The sequence below is a fragment of the Scomber scombrus genome, chromosome 2, assembly GCF_963691925.1.
Source record: "Scomber scombrus chromosome 2, fScoSco1.1, whole genome shotgun sequence".
Lineage (NCBI taxonomy): Eukaryota > Metazoa > Chordata > Actinopteri > Scombriformes > Scombridae > Scomber > Scomber scombrus.
Window position 1 is genome coordinate 32774676 of NC_084971.1, and position 17538 is coordinate 32792213.

General features: G+C 45.0%; 1 protein-coding gene across 1 annotated transcript in view; it reads right to left on the minus strand.

The window, feature by feature from the left end:
• Positions 1–17538, minus strand: part of LOC133998318 (hexokinase-1-like) — a 45350-nt gene that overhangs the window by 21985 nt on the left and 5827 nt on the right. The window contains 8 exon segments of the mRNA XM_062437863.1: positions 2923–3227; positions 3853–4086; positions 4864–5019; positions 6078–6261; positions 7996–8095; positions 8207–8302; positions 8685–8804; positions 12353–12501. Of these exon segments, the coding sequence (XP_062293847.1) occupies positions 2923–3227; positions 3853–4086; positions 4864–5019; positions 6078–6261; positions 7996–8095; positions 8207–8302; positions 8685–8804; positions 12353–12501 (1344 nt within the window).

Genomic DNA, 17538 nt, shown 5'->3' on the forward strand with positions numbered 1-17538 from the left:
AAAACACACTCTTAAAAACAAACCTGTAATTTGTATGAATGGTTCTTGCTTTAGGCCGTTTGTATTAGTTTACTCTCTTTTAATCAACAGCTAATATCTCAGTAATGTTCAGCTGCATCCAGTATGTGGCAGAAAAAAGACTGTCAGATACTCCTGTCGTCCTCCCGGGTCAAATTGACCCCGTCTGTTTTGACTGTTCCTTCTTTTGTTCCTTCTTTCCTCCCTTCCTTCCTTCTGTCCTTCCTCCCTTTCTCTTTAGTTCCTTCCTCTGTTTTTCCTCCCTTCCTTCCTTCCTCTTTTCCATTCTCCCTCCTTCTCTCTTTAGTTCCTTCCTCTCTTTTTCCTCCTTCCTCCCACCTTCTTTCCTTCCTTCCCTCCTTCCTTCCTTCTTTCCTCTGTCCTTCTTTCCTTCCTCCCTCCTACCTTCCGTCTTTCGTCCGTCCTTACTTCCTTTCCTTCCTCCCTTCCTCCTTTCTTTCCCTCCCCTCCCTCCCTCCTTTCCTTCCTCCCTCCCTCCTTTCCTTCCTTCTTCCCTCCTTTCCTCCCTTCCTTCCTTTTTTCCTTCCTCCCTTCCTTCTTTCCTTTCCTCCCTCCTTTCCTTCCTTCCTCATTTCCTTCCATCCTTCCTCCTTTCCTTCCTTCTTCCTCCCTCCCTCCTTTCCTTCCTTCCTCATTTCCTTCCATCCTTCCTCCTTTCCTTCCTTCTTCCTCCCTCCCTCCTTTCCTTCCTTCTTCCTCCCTCCCTCCTTTCCTTCCTTCTTCCTCCTTCCCTCCTTTCCTCCCTTCTTCCTTCCTCCCTCCTTTCCTTCCCTCTCCCTCGACAGGAGGTTAAATAATTTATCACCCTTTGAATTGGTCATATTGCTCAGCTCTGCCTGCAGGTGATAGGAACCCAGGTCCAGTCTTATTATAGACAGATAAATAAAATATAATATAATATAATATAATATATATAATATAATATATGGTTATAATGACATACTGCGTCCAGGCTGGTCTGATGGCAGGGGAAGGAGAAGGTGAAGCCCAGCGGCAGACGAGCACTTTTCATTCCCATGTAGTCCAGGAAGTCGGAGATGCCAGTGCACAATGTGGTCAAAGAGCTGGAAAGAGACAAGAAAGAGATGTTTTTATTTGTTTTTGTACACTGAGGAGATAAAAGGGAAGGGTTGACGTAACTTTAACTTCTATGGTGAATCAAAAAAGGCTTTGATGGATGCATCTACTAAATATTGTTTATTTTGACGACAATACTGATGGATATTAACCCTCCTGTTGTCAAGGAAGGAAGGGAGGAAACAAGGGATGAAGAAGGAAGGAAGGGAGGAAAGAAGGAAGTGAAGGGAGGAAGAAGGAAGGAAGGAAAGGAGGGAGGAAGGAAGAAAGAAGGAAAGGAGGGAGGACAGAAAGAAGGAAGAAAGGAAGGAGGGAAGGGAGGAAGAAGGAAGGAAAGAAGGGAGGAAGAAGGAAGGAAGGAAGGGAGGAAGAAGGAAGGAAAGGAGGGAGGAAGGAAAAAAGAAGGAAGTGAAGGGAGGAAGAAGGAAGGAAGGAAGGAAAGGAGGGAGGAAGGAAGAAGGAAGGAAGGAAAGGAGGGAGGAAAGAAAGAAAGAAAGAAAGAAAGAAGGAAGGAAGGAAGGAAAGCAGGGAGGAAGGAAGGGAGGAAAGGAAAGAAGGGAGGAAGGAAAGAAGGAAGAATGGAGGAAAGAAGAAGGAAGGAGGGAAGGAATATTAAGTGAAAATAGGGGTACATTTATATTCAAAGCAAAGGGAAAGTTCAGGAATAAATCAATAAAAAAAAATCAATGAGATATTTCTAAAAACATAAAATTATAATAAAGTTTGTTACCTCTTCTCCTGTTCCCTGCATGACTTCTATGGGAATGGCATAGATTTTGTTATGCATCTCCACTGATCGCCTCTTCCCGCTACGAATCTTTACCAGAAGCACTCGGAAGTTTGTCCCACCGAGATCCAGAGCGAGGAAATCTCCTTCTCTGCACCACAGGAAAGGATTTATTATTATTAGCCAACAGAACTAAAACTCACATCCTTAACCCTCCTGTTGTCCTCTGGTCAAGGAAGGACAGGAGCAATGAAGGATCGAAGGAAGGGAGTAAAGATGGAGGGAGGAAGGAAAGAAGGAAGGAAATAAAAGGAGTAAGGAAGGAAGGAAGGAAAGGAGTAAGGAAGGAATCAATTGACCCCGTTTATTTTGACTGTTCCTTCTTTCCTTCCTTCATCCCCATTCTCCTTCCTCCCTTCCTTTTTTCTCCTGTCCTTCTTTCCTTCCTTCTTCCCTTCCTCTTTCCTTTCTCACTCCTCCCTCCTTTCCTTCCTTCTCCTCCCTTCCTTCCTCGTTTCTCCTTCTTCCTCCCTCCTTTCCTTCCTTCTTCCTCCTTTCCTTCCTTCTTCCTTCCTTCGTTCCTGTTTTCTTCTGTCCTTCTTTCCTTCCTCTTTTCCTCCTCTTTTCCTTTTTCCCTTCCTTCCTTCCTCCCTCCTTTCCTTCCCCTCCTTTCCTTCCTTCTTCCCTCACCTCTTGCCCTCCATCCTTCCATCTTCCTCCCTCCCTTCCTTCCTCCCTCTTTTCCTTCCTTCTTCCTCCCTTCCATCTTCCTCCCTCCTTCCTTCCTTCCTCCCTCTTTTCCTTCCTTCTTCCTCCCTTCCATCTTCCTCCCTCCCTTCCTTCCTTCCTCCCTCTTTTCCTTCCTTCTTCCTCCCTTCCATCTTCCTCCCTCTTTTCCTTCCTTCTTCCTCCCTTCCATCGTTCCTCCTTTCCCCCTTCCTTCCTCGTTTCCTTCCTTCTTCCTCCCTTCCATCCTACCTTCCTCCCTCCCTCCCTTCCTTCTTCCCTCCTTTACTTCCTTCTTCCTTCATCCTTTCCTTCCTTCTTCCTCCCTCCCTTCCTTCCTTTTTCTTCCTCACCTGATCCATCTGGTGTACTTCGGACAAAGGTGGGCAACATTTTGACTGTCGCTTCCTTGTGACTGTCCTTCTTGAGGCCTCGCTCGATCTCCATCCTCATTCGTTTCTTCACTTCTAACAGCTGCGCTTTGCTCAGCCTGAACTCCGCCATGGTCTGCTGAATCTGTCGCGCCTGCTCCGTCAGACGGTACGCCACCGCCGTCACCATGGCCGCGCCTTTGCCGCTCCCGCTCTCGGACAGCAGGAATCGGACATCTGAGTCCGGGACCAGGCGACGCACGGTCTTGTGTAGACGGCGGGAGTATCTGTTCAGAGAGAGGAAGAAGTTCTCATTAGAGAGGATTGATCTGTGTAATGATTTACACCTCCTGTTGTCCTCGAGTCAAGGAAGGAAGGGAGGAAGGAAGGAAGGAAAGAAGGATGGAAGGGAGGAAAGGTAGGAGGAAGGAAGGAAGGAAGGAAGAAGGAAGGAAGGAAGGATGGAAGGGAGGAAAGGTAGGAGGAAGGAAGGAAGGATGGAAGGGAGGAAGGATGGAAGGGAGAAAGAAGGAAGGAAGGAAGGATGGAAGGGAGAGAGGAAGAAGGAAGGAAGGAAGGAATGAAGGGAAGAAGAAGGAAGGAAAGGGGGAAAAAGGAAGGGAGGAAGAAGGAAGGAAAGGAGGGAGGAAGGAAGGGAGGAAGAAGGAAGGAAAGGAGGGAGGTAGGAAGAAGGAAGGGAAGGTGGGAGGGAGGAAGAGAGGAAGGAAGAAGGAAGGAAGGAAGGAAGGAAGGAAGGAAGGAAGGAAGGAAGAAGGAAGGAAGGGAGGATGGAAGGGAGGAAGAAGGAAGGAAGGTAGGAGGGAAGGAAAGAAGGAGGGAGGAAATTTCTGTAACCTCCATCACGACTTTCAGTATCAAACATTTCTTGACGTTACTCTTTGTGGAACTCACTGAGGATGCATCTTGTAGAGAGACCCGTCGATACCGACGGTGGTGCGGAGGCGTGCGACTCCTTTGTTTTCCTTCAGGCGAGAGAGGATGCCGCCCAGCGTGGAAGCGATCAGGTTTGCCGAGCGGAAGGATACGATGGTGCAAACGTGCTGCACGGCCAGACAGTCTTCATCTGAAGGCTCCACGCCGAGCCTCGTCAGGATCTCCATACACTTCTTCAGTCCTTCCTTCGTCCTGAGAGCAGAAACATTCGTCAGTTTCAAAAGTCGTATTCATCAATTACATAATCGATCACCTGTATCTTTAACCCTCCTGTTGTTCTCCCGGGTCAAACTGACCCCATCTCTATGACTGTTCCTTCTTTCCTTCCTTCCTTAATTTTTCCTTCGTTCTTCCTCTCCTTCCCTCTTTCTTTGCTCCCTTCCTCCCTCTCTCTCTCTCCCTCCCTTCCTTCCTCCTTTCCTTCTCTCCTTACTTCCTCTTTTCCTTCCTTCCTTCTTTCCTCCCTTCCTTCCTTCTTTCTTTCCTCCCTTACTCCTTTCCTTCCTTACTTCCTTCCTTCCCCCCTCCTTACTCCTTTACTTCCTTCCTCTTTTCCTTCCTTCCTCCCTTCCTTCCTTCCTACTCCCTTACTCCTTTCCTTCCTTCCTCCCTCCTTACTCCTTTACTTCCTTCCTCTTTTCCTTCCGCCCTCCCTCCTTACTCCTTTCCTTCCTTCCTCCCTTTCTTCTTTCCCCCCTTACTCCTTTCCTTCCTTCTTTCCTCTCTTCCTTCCTTCTTTCGTTCCTCCCTTACTCCTTTCCTACCCCCTTACTCCTTTCCTTCCTTACTTCCTACCTCCCTCCTTTCCTTCCTCCTCCCTACCTCCTGTCCTTCCTTGACCGGAGGACAACAGGAGGGTTAAAACCACATCGTATACTCTAAAATTTAAATAATGGTTTCCTGATAAAAACAACAATGTGTAATAATAAATGATAACATCAGTAATAAGTCAGGTCCCCCGTCACTCACTTCTCAATGGCGGAAACATGCTTGGTCTCAATCTTCCCTCTCGTAAGGAGCTCGGGGGTGATCCGGCCCTCAAACAGCAGACCCTCTTTGGCCATCTTGACCAGGATGAGTCTCACCAGCTCTCCCATGTACATCCCACTGACCATCTTCTCAAACCTGAGTGGAGAGAAACACAACAGAACTGTCATGAATACACTGAGCGTTACTCATTTCATCGTCTTTTCAAAGATCTGTAACACCTTTAATGTTTCTTGGACATTACGGCTTCACTTGATGCCAGAAACAGAATTACAGAATACAGTTTGTACAGTTACACCAACAAACGAAAAAACATGCTCTTGATGCATGCATGACAAAAGGGGGCAGGTTCCCTAGGAAACCAAACACACTGCTTTGTTCTAGGAGATAAAAGGAGTAAGGAAGGAAGGAAAGAAGGAAGGAAAGAAAGGAGTAAAGATGGAGGGAGGAAGTAAGGAAGGAAGGAAAGGAGTAAGGAAGGAAGGAAGGAAAGAAGGAAGGAAAGAAAGGAGTAAGGAAGGACGGAAAGAGGAAGGAGGGAGGTAGGAAAAGAGGAAGGAGGAAGGAGGGAAGGAAGGAAAGAAAGGAGTAAGGATGGAGGGAGGGAGGGAGGAAGGAAGGGAGGGAGGAAGGAAGGAAGGGAGGAGGGAGGAAAGAAGAAAGGAAGTTAGGAGGGAGGGAGGAAAGAAGGAGGGAAGGAGGAAGGAAAGGAGGGAGGGAGGGAGGGAGGAAAGGAAAGGAAAGGAGGAAGGAAGGAAGGGAGGAAAGGAAAGAAGGACAGAGGAAAGAAGGAAGGGAGGAAGGTAGGGGGGAGGAAAGAAAGAGAAGGAGGGAGGAAGGACTGAAGGAAGGAAGAAAGGGGGATGGAGGAAGGAAAGAAGGAAGTGAGGAAAAAGAGAGGAAGGAAAGAAAGAGAAGGAAGGAGGGAGGAAGGACAGATGGCAGGAAAGAAGGAACAGTCAAAACAGACGGGGTCAATTTAACCCGGGAGGACGACAGGAAGGTTAATGTTAGGATTACAGCATGTTGGCAGAAAGGTGTTTAATGGGTTGAAGAAGTAGAATTATTTACCCCACTGGGGACAATCAGGGGTTTTAAAAGGCAGTTAGTAGATACAGTGTCTCCCAGGATTTTTTTTTTCAGTGTTTGTTTAATAAAAAACTTCCCTGAACAAATAAACATTCAACAGATCTTACAGCTGCTTCCCCGGGTTCAAGGAGCCTCTGTCGATCTCGCGGTCAAACTCTGTGCGGATGTCCTCGAGGGAGCCGTCGTCCCCGAAGGCTCCCCACTCAGTGTTGACACACATCCGACCCTCGTCTCCTTCCACCAAGTCAATGTGACGCAGCTCCTCCATGTAGGAAGCGTTGGTCCCCGTTCCTGTAAGGAGGCAGAGCTGAGTGACTGTGTTCCTTCCCTCCTTTCCTTCCTTCCTTCTGTCCTTCCTCCCTCCCTCCTTCTCTCTTTCTTTCCTTCCTCTCTCTTTCCTTCCTTCCTCCATCCCTCCTTCTCTCTTTCTTTCCTTCCTCACTCCCCCTTTCTTCCTTCCCTCCTTTCCTTCCTTCCGCCTGTCCTTCCTCCATCCCCCTTTCTTCCTTCCTTCTGTCCTTTCTCCCTCCCTCCTTTCCTCCCTCCTACCTTCCTCCCATCCTTCTTTTCTTTCCTCCCTTTCTTCCTTCTTCTTCCCTTCCATCCTTCCTTCCTCCCTCCTTTCCTTCCTTCTTCCTCCCCCTACCTTCCTCCCTTCTTTCCTCTGTCCTTCCTTCCTTCCTCTATTCCTTTTTCTCTCCCTCCTTCCTTCTTTCCTCCCTACTACCTTCCTCCCATCCTTCTTTTCTTTCCTCCCTTCCTTCTTTTCTTTCCTCCCTTCCTTCCTTCCATCTTCCTCTCTCCCTTCCATCCTTCCTTCCTTGACTCGGGGACAACAGGAAGGTTAAAGATATGCAACCTTTGCTGTCATGGCAACAGTGAACCCCACGATGATGATATGTGTGACTCAGTGGAGCTTCAGTATGCAGAGTGTATCGTCCCAATGAAGCCACTGGTTAATTATTATAACACCTCTGGCGCCCCCACATGTTAAACTGGGCTCATGATGCTGGATCTTTAGGGAGTGAAAATAATGATGTTTTAAGGCAGGGGGGTCAAACATGAGGCCCGTGGGCCAGAACCGGCCCGCTGAGAAGTCCAATGTGGCCCACTTTCCTTCCTGTCTTCTTTTCCTTCCATCTTTCCTTCCATCTGTCCTTTCTTCCTTCCTTCCTTTTTTTTCGTTCCTTCCTTCCTGTCTTCTCTTTATTCCATCTGTCTTTCACTCCTTTCTTTCTTCCATCTTTCCTTTGTGTCTTCTCTTCCTTCCTCCCTTCCATCTGTCCTTTCTTTCTTTCCTTCCTGTCTTCTCTTCCTTCCATCTTTCCTTCCTCCCTTTCTTCCTTCCATCTTTCCTTCGTGTCTTCTCTTCCTTCCTTCCTGTCTTCTCTTCCTTCCATCTGTCCTTTCTTTCTTTCCAGTCTTCTCTTCCTTCCTTCCATCTGCCTTTCATCCTTTCCTTCATTCATTCATTCCTTCCTTCCTTCCATCTGTTCTTTCTTTCTTTCTTCCTTGCTTTCTTTTCTGTCTTTCCTTCCTGTCTTCTCTTCCTTCCATCTCTCTTTCACTCCTCCTTTCCTTCCTCCCTTTCTTCCTTACATCTTTCTTTCCTGTCTTCTCTTCCTTCCTTCCTTCCTTCCTTCCTTCCTTCCTTTAATGGACCGGCCCACATCAGATCATATAGTTTACTTGATCAGAACTATGTAAAGATCATGGTTTGGGTTCAAATCATCACTAAAGCTATGCAACCTTTGCTGTCATGGCAACAGTGAACACCACCATTAATTGACATGAGCGAGATTAAGTCCATTAGAGTTTCTAAATGTCGGTTTCGATTATTTTTCGATGAATTGCCGAGCCCTAACTGAGTCTGCTTCTTTTTTTTTAGCAGTTTCAGATTAAAGAGTAAACTGATTTCTTCCTAGAGATGCTGCACTACACTGCAATGAAATTATATAATCCACTTTATTTTTTTTTTTGCCTCTCCCCAGATTAATAAAAAAAAAATCCAGTCTGTGTCTTTACCTATGATGATGCCAACTTCACAGCGCTGATCATCGAAACCACAGGTCATCATGGTACCGACGGTGTCATTCACCACCGCCATGATGTCTGCTTCATAGTCCTGTAAACACAAAACAATCAAGTTCAACTCCAAGAAAAAGAAAAATCAAAAATCCACCAAATCAAAAGCTTTTAATTTCGGATTATTTGGCAATGAATGGGTTAAACTCACCCCTCGTTTCTTGATGGCCTTGTTCAGAAGCTTTACAACATCCATGCCTTCGACTCCACTGGCTTTAAACTTCTTTGTCCATGTGACCAACACCGCCTATAAAACAAGTGGACCCAACTTTAAATTACAGTCGGACAACAGTTGGCAAAGCTCAAGCTGCTCCATCGCTATTCCGAACACAGTCTCCAAACACTTCTTTCTAAAGATGCTGTGACCGAGTTTACACTGTATTTAAGTTTCCCACAGCCTTCTGGTTTTATAGACGTATTTAGAAGCAGTCTTGATAATTACACTTCTCTTAAAGTGTTGAAACATTTTGGTCTGGCAACAATATATCAGGCATCTAAAATCATGAAAACAACATTTATAAACTCATAAAAATGACTTTCTGGGCTTTTTAGTGCGATTTCATGTCATATATTTGTTGTAGTCGGGGGAAATGAACCGTGGCAGATTTCCCCTCTTAAGTCTTTTTTACCTCGTCCAGTTTGGTTTGGGCGCAGGGGAAGGAGAACGTAAATCCGACAGGAAGCTTTTTGTCCTTGATTTTTTGCTTCTCGATGAAGTCGCCGAGACATTCTGCGACATGGTCAAAGAGCTGCAGACAGAAAAAGAGACTTTTACACTGAAGAATAACAAGAAAACATCAAAACATTTGACCAAATATGACATTTAAAAAAAGATTATCATCATACTTTCATGAACTGTAATATCACATCACTACTACTGGACTAGGGCTGGGCGATTATGGCAAAAAATCAAAATCACGATTAATTGAACTTTTAACCTCGATTGCGATTAATGAAGGATTATCTCCTCCCTTGATGAATGATTATGTATTTTCACAGTTTCTTTAGTTTTGTATTTTACACATGAGGATCTTTAACCCTCCTGTCGTCCTCCCGGGTCAAATTGACCCCGCCTTTTTTGACTGTTCCTTCTTTCCTTCCTTCCTTCCTTCCTTCCTTCCGTCTGTCCTTCCTTCCTCCCTTCCTCCCTCCTTCTCTCTTTCCTCCCTTCCTTCTTTCCTTCCCTCCTTCCTTCCTTTTCTTCCTTCCTCCCTTCCTTCCTACCTTCTTTCCTTTCCTCCCTCCCATCTATCCTCTCTCCCTCCTCCCTTCCTTCCTTTCATCTTTCCTTCTTCCCTCCCTCCTTCTCTCTTTCTTTCCTTCCCTCATTCCTTCCTTCCTTCCTTCTTCCTCCCTTCCTTCCTTCCTCCCTCCTTTCCTTCCTCCCTCCCTTCCTTCCTTGACCCAGGAGGTCTAGTTTACTTGATCAGAACTATGTAAAGATCATGGTTTGGGTTAAAATCATCACTGGAGATATGCAACCTTTGTTGTCATGGCAACAGAGAACACCACGATTAATTGACATGAGCAAGATTAAGTCGGTCAGAGTTTCTAAATGTCGGTTTCGGTTATTTTTCGATTAATTGCCCAGCTCTATACTGGACACACTTAAGTTAATCTGCAACTATTTAGAGAATCAATAAATAATTTTAGTCCTTTTTTTTTTTAGAAGCAAAAATGTCAAAAAAACGTGTTGGTTCGAACTTCTTTTAAGCTTTTATGCGTCATAAAGGATAATAAACGGAATATCTCTGGATTTTGGACAGACAAAATGAGACATTTGACATCTCTTCCTTCCTGTCTTCTCTTCCTTCCTTCCTTTCATCTGTTCTTTCTTTCTTTCCTTCCTGTCTTCTATTCCTTCCTTCTCTCTTTCACTCCTCCCTTCCTTCCTTACATCTTTCCTTCCTGTCTTCTCTTCCTTCCTTCCTTTCATCTGTTCTTTCTTTACTTCCTTCCTGTCTTCTCTTCCTTCCTTCTCTCTTTCACTCCTCCCTTCCTTCCTTACATCTTTCCTTCCTGTCTTCTCTTCCTTCCTTCCATCTGTTCTCTCTTCCCTTCCTTCCTGTCTTCTCTTCCTTCCTTCCTTTCATCTGTTCTTTCTTTCTTTCCTTCCTGTCTTCTATTCCTTCCTTCTCTCTTTCACTCCTCCCTTCCTTCCTTACATCTTTCCTTCCTGTCTTCTCTTCCTTCCTTCCTTTCATCTGTTCTTTCTTTACTTCCTTCCTGTCTTCTCTTCCTTCCTTCTCTCTTTCACTCCTCCCTTCCTTCCTTACATCTTTCCTTCCTGTCTTCTCTTCCTTCCTTCCATCTGTTCTTTCTTTCTTTCCTTCCTGTCTTCTCTTCCTTCCTTCTCTCTTTCACTCCTCCCTTCCTTCCTTACATCTTTCCTTCCCGTCTTCTCTTCCTTCCTTCCATATGTTCTCTCTTTCTTTCCTGTCTTCTCTTCCTTCCTTCCATCTGTTCTTTCTTTCTTTCCTGTCTTCTCTTCCTTCCTTCCTTCCTTTCATCTGTTCTTTCCTTCCTTCCATCTCTCTTTCGAGACATTTGAAGACAGACATTGTTTATTTTATAGACAAAATTATAAAAAAAGAAAATAATAAGCAGATTATTTGATAATGACGATAAACATTAGATGCATCCTGAATAAATGACTCTAAACAATGACGGAGGGATGTTTGCTGTTTCAGGCTTTATTCAGTTTTAGTTTTAAAACCTTTAAAACTTCACTTTAAACACGATGTCACAGGTTGTATGTGTTTGGGTCTCAGATTGTCTCATTTTAGTTTTAAGAGGTTAAAAAAAGTAAATTATTTCACAAGTGTCTCTATTGATCATTTCTTGACCCATCAGATCTTCATTGATTGATTTATTGAGTTCTTTAGAAGCTAACTTTGACCCTTTCCTCTCTAATGATGATAATATATATTTTTATATTTAACCAAACCTCTCTCTCTCTCTCTCAGTAAAACAAACCTGGATGTTAACAAACCTTTTCATATATCATGTTACTTTTTGTGTTTTTTGGCCAGCTGTCTCTTTGACATTTCATTAAAACGCATCTGTCTGTGCTCCGTCCCAGTGAGTCATGCTCTGAACCAATTTACACAGCCTCAGACGGTCGCTCATGTTTTGGTTATCACGTTACGATACGACTGCCAGCTGTTCTCTGCGGGGTCAGCGTAGGTCAGCGCAGGTCCTGACGTCACGCTCGCTGCTCTCGGCGCTATTAAGGAGGTCGTTTTACACTAACTGATCCAACCTGAACTTTAATGCTAATGGAGTCTGAATGTGGTGAGGGCTCAGACATTAACCCTCCTGTTGTCCTCGAGTCAAGGAAGGAAGGGAGGAAGGAAATTGGGAGGAAGGAAGGAAGGAAGGAAGGAAGGAGGGAAGGAAAGGAGGGAGGAATGGAAGGGAGGAAGAAGGGAAGGAGGGAAGGAGGGAAGGAAGGAAGGAAAGGATGGAGGAAGGAAGGAAGGGAGGGAGGGAGGGAGGGAGGACAGAAGGAAGGAAGGGAGGAAGAAGGAAGGAAAGAAAGGAAGGAAGGAAGGAAAGAAAGGAAGGAAGGAAGGAAAGAAAGAAGGAGGGAGGGAGGAAGGAAGGACAGTAGGAAGGGAGGAAGAAGGAAGGAAAGGAGGAAGGGAGCAAAAAAGAAGGAAGGAAAAGGAGGAAGGAAGGAGGAAAGAAGGAAGGTAGGAGGGAGGGAGGAAGAAGGAAGGAAAGGAGGGAGGAAGGAAGGAAGGGATGAAGAAGGAAAGGAGGGAGGAAGGAAGGAGGGAAGGAAAAAGGGGGGAAAGAAGGAAGGAAGGAAGGAAGGACAGAAGGAAGGAAAAAGGGGGGAAAGAAGGAGGGAAGGAAAGCAGGGAGAAAAGAAAGGAAGGACAGAAGGAAGGAAGTAAGGGAGGAAAGAAGGAACAGTCAAAACAGACAGGGTCAATTTGACCCGGGAGGACGACAGGAAGGTTAATGTGTGTCAAATACATTTTAAATTAAATATTATCGTGCTGCAGAGATTTCCTAACCTACAAATTCATATTCTGACTTAAGAAAACATCTTTGTTTGGTACAGATACCTGACAAAAATCACAGCAAAATCATTTAAATATGTTTGTCCATTAAAATGAGAATAATGATGTAAAAATGATAATTCCCTCTAATATAGGAAAACATATTGCAATTGTACTATCAGTCAAAAGTCGTTCAGCCCTCGAAGGAAAAGATAGTTGTCTTGCTCTTTAATAAAAAAAACTAACTTTGAAATGTGCATATATTTGAATAGTTCTTTGTTGTGTACCTGCGTCCCGCTCCCGTGAATGATGTCATCGGGGGTGTCATAGACCTGGCTCTCCATTTGGACCGGCTGCTTCTTGTCGTGCGTCACCTTCACACGCAGGATCCGAAAGTTTGACCCACCGAGGTCCAGAGCGATGAAGTCTCCCTTTTCTGTCAGGATGAGAGGACAGTCAAACATTAGAGATGTTAACATGTTCATTAACAAGATTCTTGTTATTTGGATTTCTTTACTTCTCAAACATTATTTATCCTTCAAACAATGTAAGAAGTAACTGTGATGCCTCCGTCCTTCTCCTGCATTCCTTTCACATGTATTCAAAACAAACTCAGGCTGTATTTCCTGTGTGCCAAAGGAGCAAGATAATGATTTAATCTCAATGTAGGAAACAGTAAACAGACTCTTGTATGAAAATGTTCCAGATTACCCTCAATACGGGGCAGAAACAGTCATATAACTAACTAATGGCGCTTTTCCACTACACAGTTCCAGCACGACTCGGCTCGCCTCAACTCCGTTTTTTTTGCGTCTCCATCAGGGATAGTACCTGGTACCTGGTACCTGGTACTAAATGTGACGTCAACAGACTGCCGGCCACTGATTGGTCAGAAGAGTTGTCGCTGGAAGAGTCATGAGCCGTCCCACACAAGAATCAAACCCGGCATTTTTAAATACCGGCAGCAGCGTTACCATAGTTACAGCCATACGGCTCAATTTTCTTGCTTTGTGTGAGACAGAAAGCCTCATACAGCAGCAAGTACACCATCGCCTCCATGTCCTCCATTGTTTATGTGTTTGTGTCGCGTATAAAACGAAGTCACGGCAGTTTCGCGGAGCCGTGCTATGACGACCCCGCCCAAGTTGAGTAGGTACTTTTTTGTAATGGAAAAGGAACCGTGCCGAGTCGAGGCGAGTAGTGCTAGAACTGTGTAGTGGAAAAGCGCCATTGGTGACCTGAGGGCACCATTGAATTAGAGTTTGATGATTTCAAGTGATCTTGGTTTGGTTGCATGAAGATGCAATTTTGCCTTTTTTTGTATCCACTTTTCACCAAGTAAGAGTTTTGTTTTTATTTCATGATATGTCAATGAAATAAACTACATCGCTCATAATACTGCAGTACTTTGACTGTAATACTACATACTACATCACTCATAATACTGCAGTACTTTTACTGTAATACTGCATACTACATCACTCATAATACTGCAGTACTTTTACTACATTATGGTGCTAATCCTTTTATACTTAGTTGTAATCACTTTGCTATACTTGTAGTAAAGGATCTGAATACATGTCCAGGACTGAGATGCCATTGTTGAGAAGCAGATCATGGCGGTCCGTCTTTAGAAACTGTATCTCTGACAGGTGCGCCATAAAAACACACAAACAACAAACATAACGACTGAAGTTCATAATAGAAACAAGCAGAATGTGAAGCGTTCAGACACTGAGGGAACGGCGGGAAAAGACGACCGCTAACAGGAACACAATGACCTAATTTTAAGATGCACTTGAGCTAGTTTTCCACAAAGAGCTTTTTAGGTGAACAGAGCCGGCAGCAGGTGCTGAGGTAGAGTATCACAGCAGGCACGGAGCCTGAACGTAACGTGATCCTCCGCAGGGAAAAGCTTTCTGGTAACATCAGATACAGAGTCGGTTACAGCTTGTTATTATAAAAGGAACAAAACATGTTGCCTGTTCTGATCATTTAACCCTTCTGTTGTCCTCAAGTCAAGGAAGAAGGAAGGAAGAGAGGAAGAAGGAAGGAAAGGAGGGAGGGAGGAAGGAAGGTACGAGGGAGGGAGGAAAGGAGGGAAGGAAGGAAGGGAGGAAGAAGGAAGGAAGGGAGGAAAGGAGGGAGGAAGGAAGGTAGGAGGGAGGAAGGAAGGAAGGGAGGGAGGATGGAAGAAGGAAGGAAAGGAGGGAGGAAAGAAGGAAGGAGGGAGGGAGGAAAGAAGGAAAGAGGGAGGAAGGAAGGAAAGAAGGACAGAGGAAAGAAGGAAGGGTGGAAGGTGGGGGAGGAAAGAAAGAGAGAAGGAGGGAGGGAGGAAGGAAGAAAGGAAGGAGGGAAGGAAAGGAAAGAAAGAAGGGATAAAGGGAGGAAAGAAGGAACAGTCAAAACAGACGGGGGTTAATTTGACCCAGGAGGACGACACGAAGGGTTAAAGCCCTAAAATCTAATAAATGTAAACGTGAATGTAGAAAAATTCATATTTCTGTTTTTCTTTCCGGCAGTAAAAGAGCGCAGCAGCTTTTATTTAAATTTCACAAACATAGATTAAATCGATTAATTCAACTGTTTCAGGATTAAATCCGACAATCACCTAAATGTGATTTACAATGAAAGAGTAGAGACGGATTAACGTGGTGCAGCAGAACACATGATAGTCTGTGACCTTTACGTTACCGTTAAAAAAAGAAAAGACGAGCTGCCTCCTAACTAAACAATGTTGTTCACGTTGTGCCTCCGTGACGGTTGACCGGGCTGGAATGAGCTGTGACATATAGAAGTGTTACTGATTGGCTGCAGATCATGTGTCTTATTTTAAAGCCTCCGTCCTTCTATAGCTTCAGTGTTCAGTGTTCAGTGTTCCTTCCTTCCTTCTGTCCTTCCTCCCTCCTTCTCTCTTTCTTTCCTTCCTCTCTCGTTCTTCCCTTCCTTCTTTTCTTCCTCCACCCCCTTTCTTCCTTCCTTCCTCCTTCTTTCCTCCCCCCTCCCTTCCTTCTTTCCTCTGTCCTTCTTTCCTTCCTCTTTTCCTTTCTCCCTCCCTCCCTCCTTTCTTTCCACCCCCCTTTTTTCCTTCCTTCTTTCTTTCCCTCCCTCCTTCCTTCCTTTCTTCTTCCATCCCCTTCCTTCCTTCTGTCCATCCTTTCTTCCTCCCACCCTCCCTCCTTCTTTCCTCCCCCATCCCTTCCTTCCTTCCTCTTTTCCTTTCTCCCTCCCTCCCTCCTTCCTTCCTTCTTTCCCTCCTACATTCCTTGCTTCCTTCCTTCTTTCCTCCATCCTTCCTTCCTTCTTTTGCTTTCCTTCCTCCCTTCCTTCGTCCCTCCTTTCTTTCCTTCCGCCGTTCCGTCCCTCCTTCCTTCCTCCCTCCTTCCTTCCTTCCTTCCTTCCTTTTTGGGGTGAAATATGTTCATCCACTTTCTTGCTAAGAGTTAAAAAAAAAAAAATCATCATCACTCCCGCAGGAAGTTACTTAATTATTTTTTATTTAACCTTTATTTAATGAGGTGAGTCCCATTGAGATCAAGGGGAGACGTGGCCAAGACAGCAGCAACACAGTTACAATAAAAGAATCAGACAACACATAAATTAACTACATTAAAGCTTACTAATATAAAACACCTGGACTCCAGATCTTTCACTGGGTATGAGCATAGACTGTATACAAGTGTGATAAAAACATTTTTCCCTGGCTAAAATCTCAGAGCTGCACTGAGACTTAAACTGGATTTACGAGGCTAAAATGGGAAATTTGGATGAGCCATTCTTTCTGCATTCTTATCTTTATTAGGTTTTTATTAAAACTTTAATCTTATTACTCACTAAAGATTACTTTGTGAGAGTTTCGCCATGATTTCCTGAGAAGAAGTTATCATTTATTCTCGCTGCTGTATCCGCCTCGCTCATCACCTGCTTTTCATATTATCAGGTTTAACTGTTTTAACCCTCCTGTTGTCCTCGAGTCAAGGAAGGAAGGGAGGAAGAAGGAAGGAAAGGAGGGAGGAAGGAAGGAAGAAGGAAGGAAAGGAGGGAGGAAGGAAGGGAGGAAGAAGGGAGGAAAGGAAGGAGGAAGGAAGGGAGGAAGAAGGGAGGAAAGGAGGGAGGAAGGAAGGAAGGGAGGAAGAAGGAAGGAAAGGAGGAAGAAGGAAGGAAGGGAGAGAGGAAGGAAGGGAGGAAGGAGGGAGAAAGGAAGGAAGGAAAGGAGGGAGGAAGGAAGGACGGGAGGAAGAAGGGAGGAAAGGAGGGAGGAAGGAAGAAGGAAGGAAAGGAGGGATGAAGGAAAGGAAGGAAAGGAAGGAGGAAAGAAGGAGAGAAGGAGGGAGGGAGGAAAGGAAGGAAGGAAGGAAAGAGGTAAGGAAAGAAGGAGAGAGGGAGGAAGGAAGGACAGAAGGATGAAGAAAGGGGGATTGAGGAAGGAAAGAAGGAAGGGAGGAAAGAGAGAGGGAGGAAGGACAGAAGGAAGGAAGGGAGGAAAGAAGGAACAGTCAAAACAGACGGGGTCAACTAAACTAAAGATTACTTCCTAAGAGTTTAGCCATGATTTCCTGAGAAGAAGCAGAAGTTATATTTTTATTCCTCCCTCGCTCATCACCTGCTTTTCACATCATCATCAGGTTTAACTGTTTTAACTCTAGTTTCAACTCTGCCCTTTTTATCCCCTCCAACCTGAAGCTATTTATAAATGTGAGAGTGGGGAAGAGAAGCTGCCCCCCCCCCCCCATCCCCCTCCCCCCTCCCCTCTCTCTCCGCTGGCCTTGTTCGGGCTTCAGTTTGTGTCGCATGCACTCGATGTTATTTCTGTTTACTAACACGGACGGGTCATGAGGGGAGGGAACAGCTCGGGTCTGGAGGAGGCTGTTGTGAATCTCTTGACTCGGTCCAGCGTCAGTGTGAGAAACGGCTCAAGCTGTTATGAGAGGTGCTTTTGTTTCCCTGAGGACATTTAGTGCACTGGAATCACAAAGAGTATATAACACTGTGTCTGCTTACTCACAACACTGAGACACATGCTGCAGATAGAAAAACAAGAGTTAGGTCATAAACTGAGTATAAGGCTGGATTGTGTAAAGGTCAGGGTGCAAAACTGTGGAAAATTTCAGAGTCCCTGCAGATCCTTAAAAAGTCTTAAAGTGTGTTAAATTTAGCTTTTTGCTGTCCTCGAGTCAAGGAAGGAAGGAAGGAAGGGAGGGAGGAAGGAAGGAAAGGAGGGAGGAAGGAAGGAAGGAAGGAAAGAAAAAAAAAGGAAGGGAGGAACAAAGGAAGGAAGGAAGGAGGGAGGAAGGGAGGAAGGAAAGGAAGGAAGGAAGGAAGGTAGGACGGAGGGAAGGAGGAAAAAAGGAAGGAGGGAGGGAGAAAGGAAAAGAGGAAGGGGGGAAGGAAGGAAAGAACCCGAGGGTGTAACGGGAAAGTGTTGGAAAGTGACAATAGAGGGAAGTTCAACACTCAGCCCGACCAGTAGTGC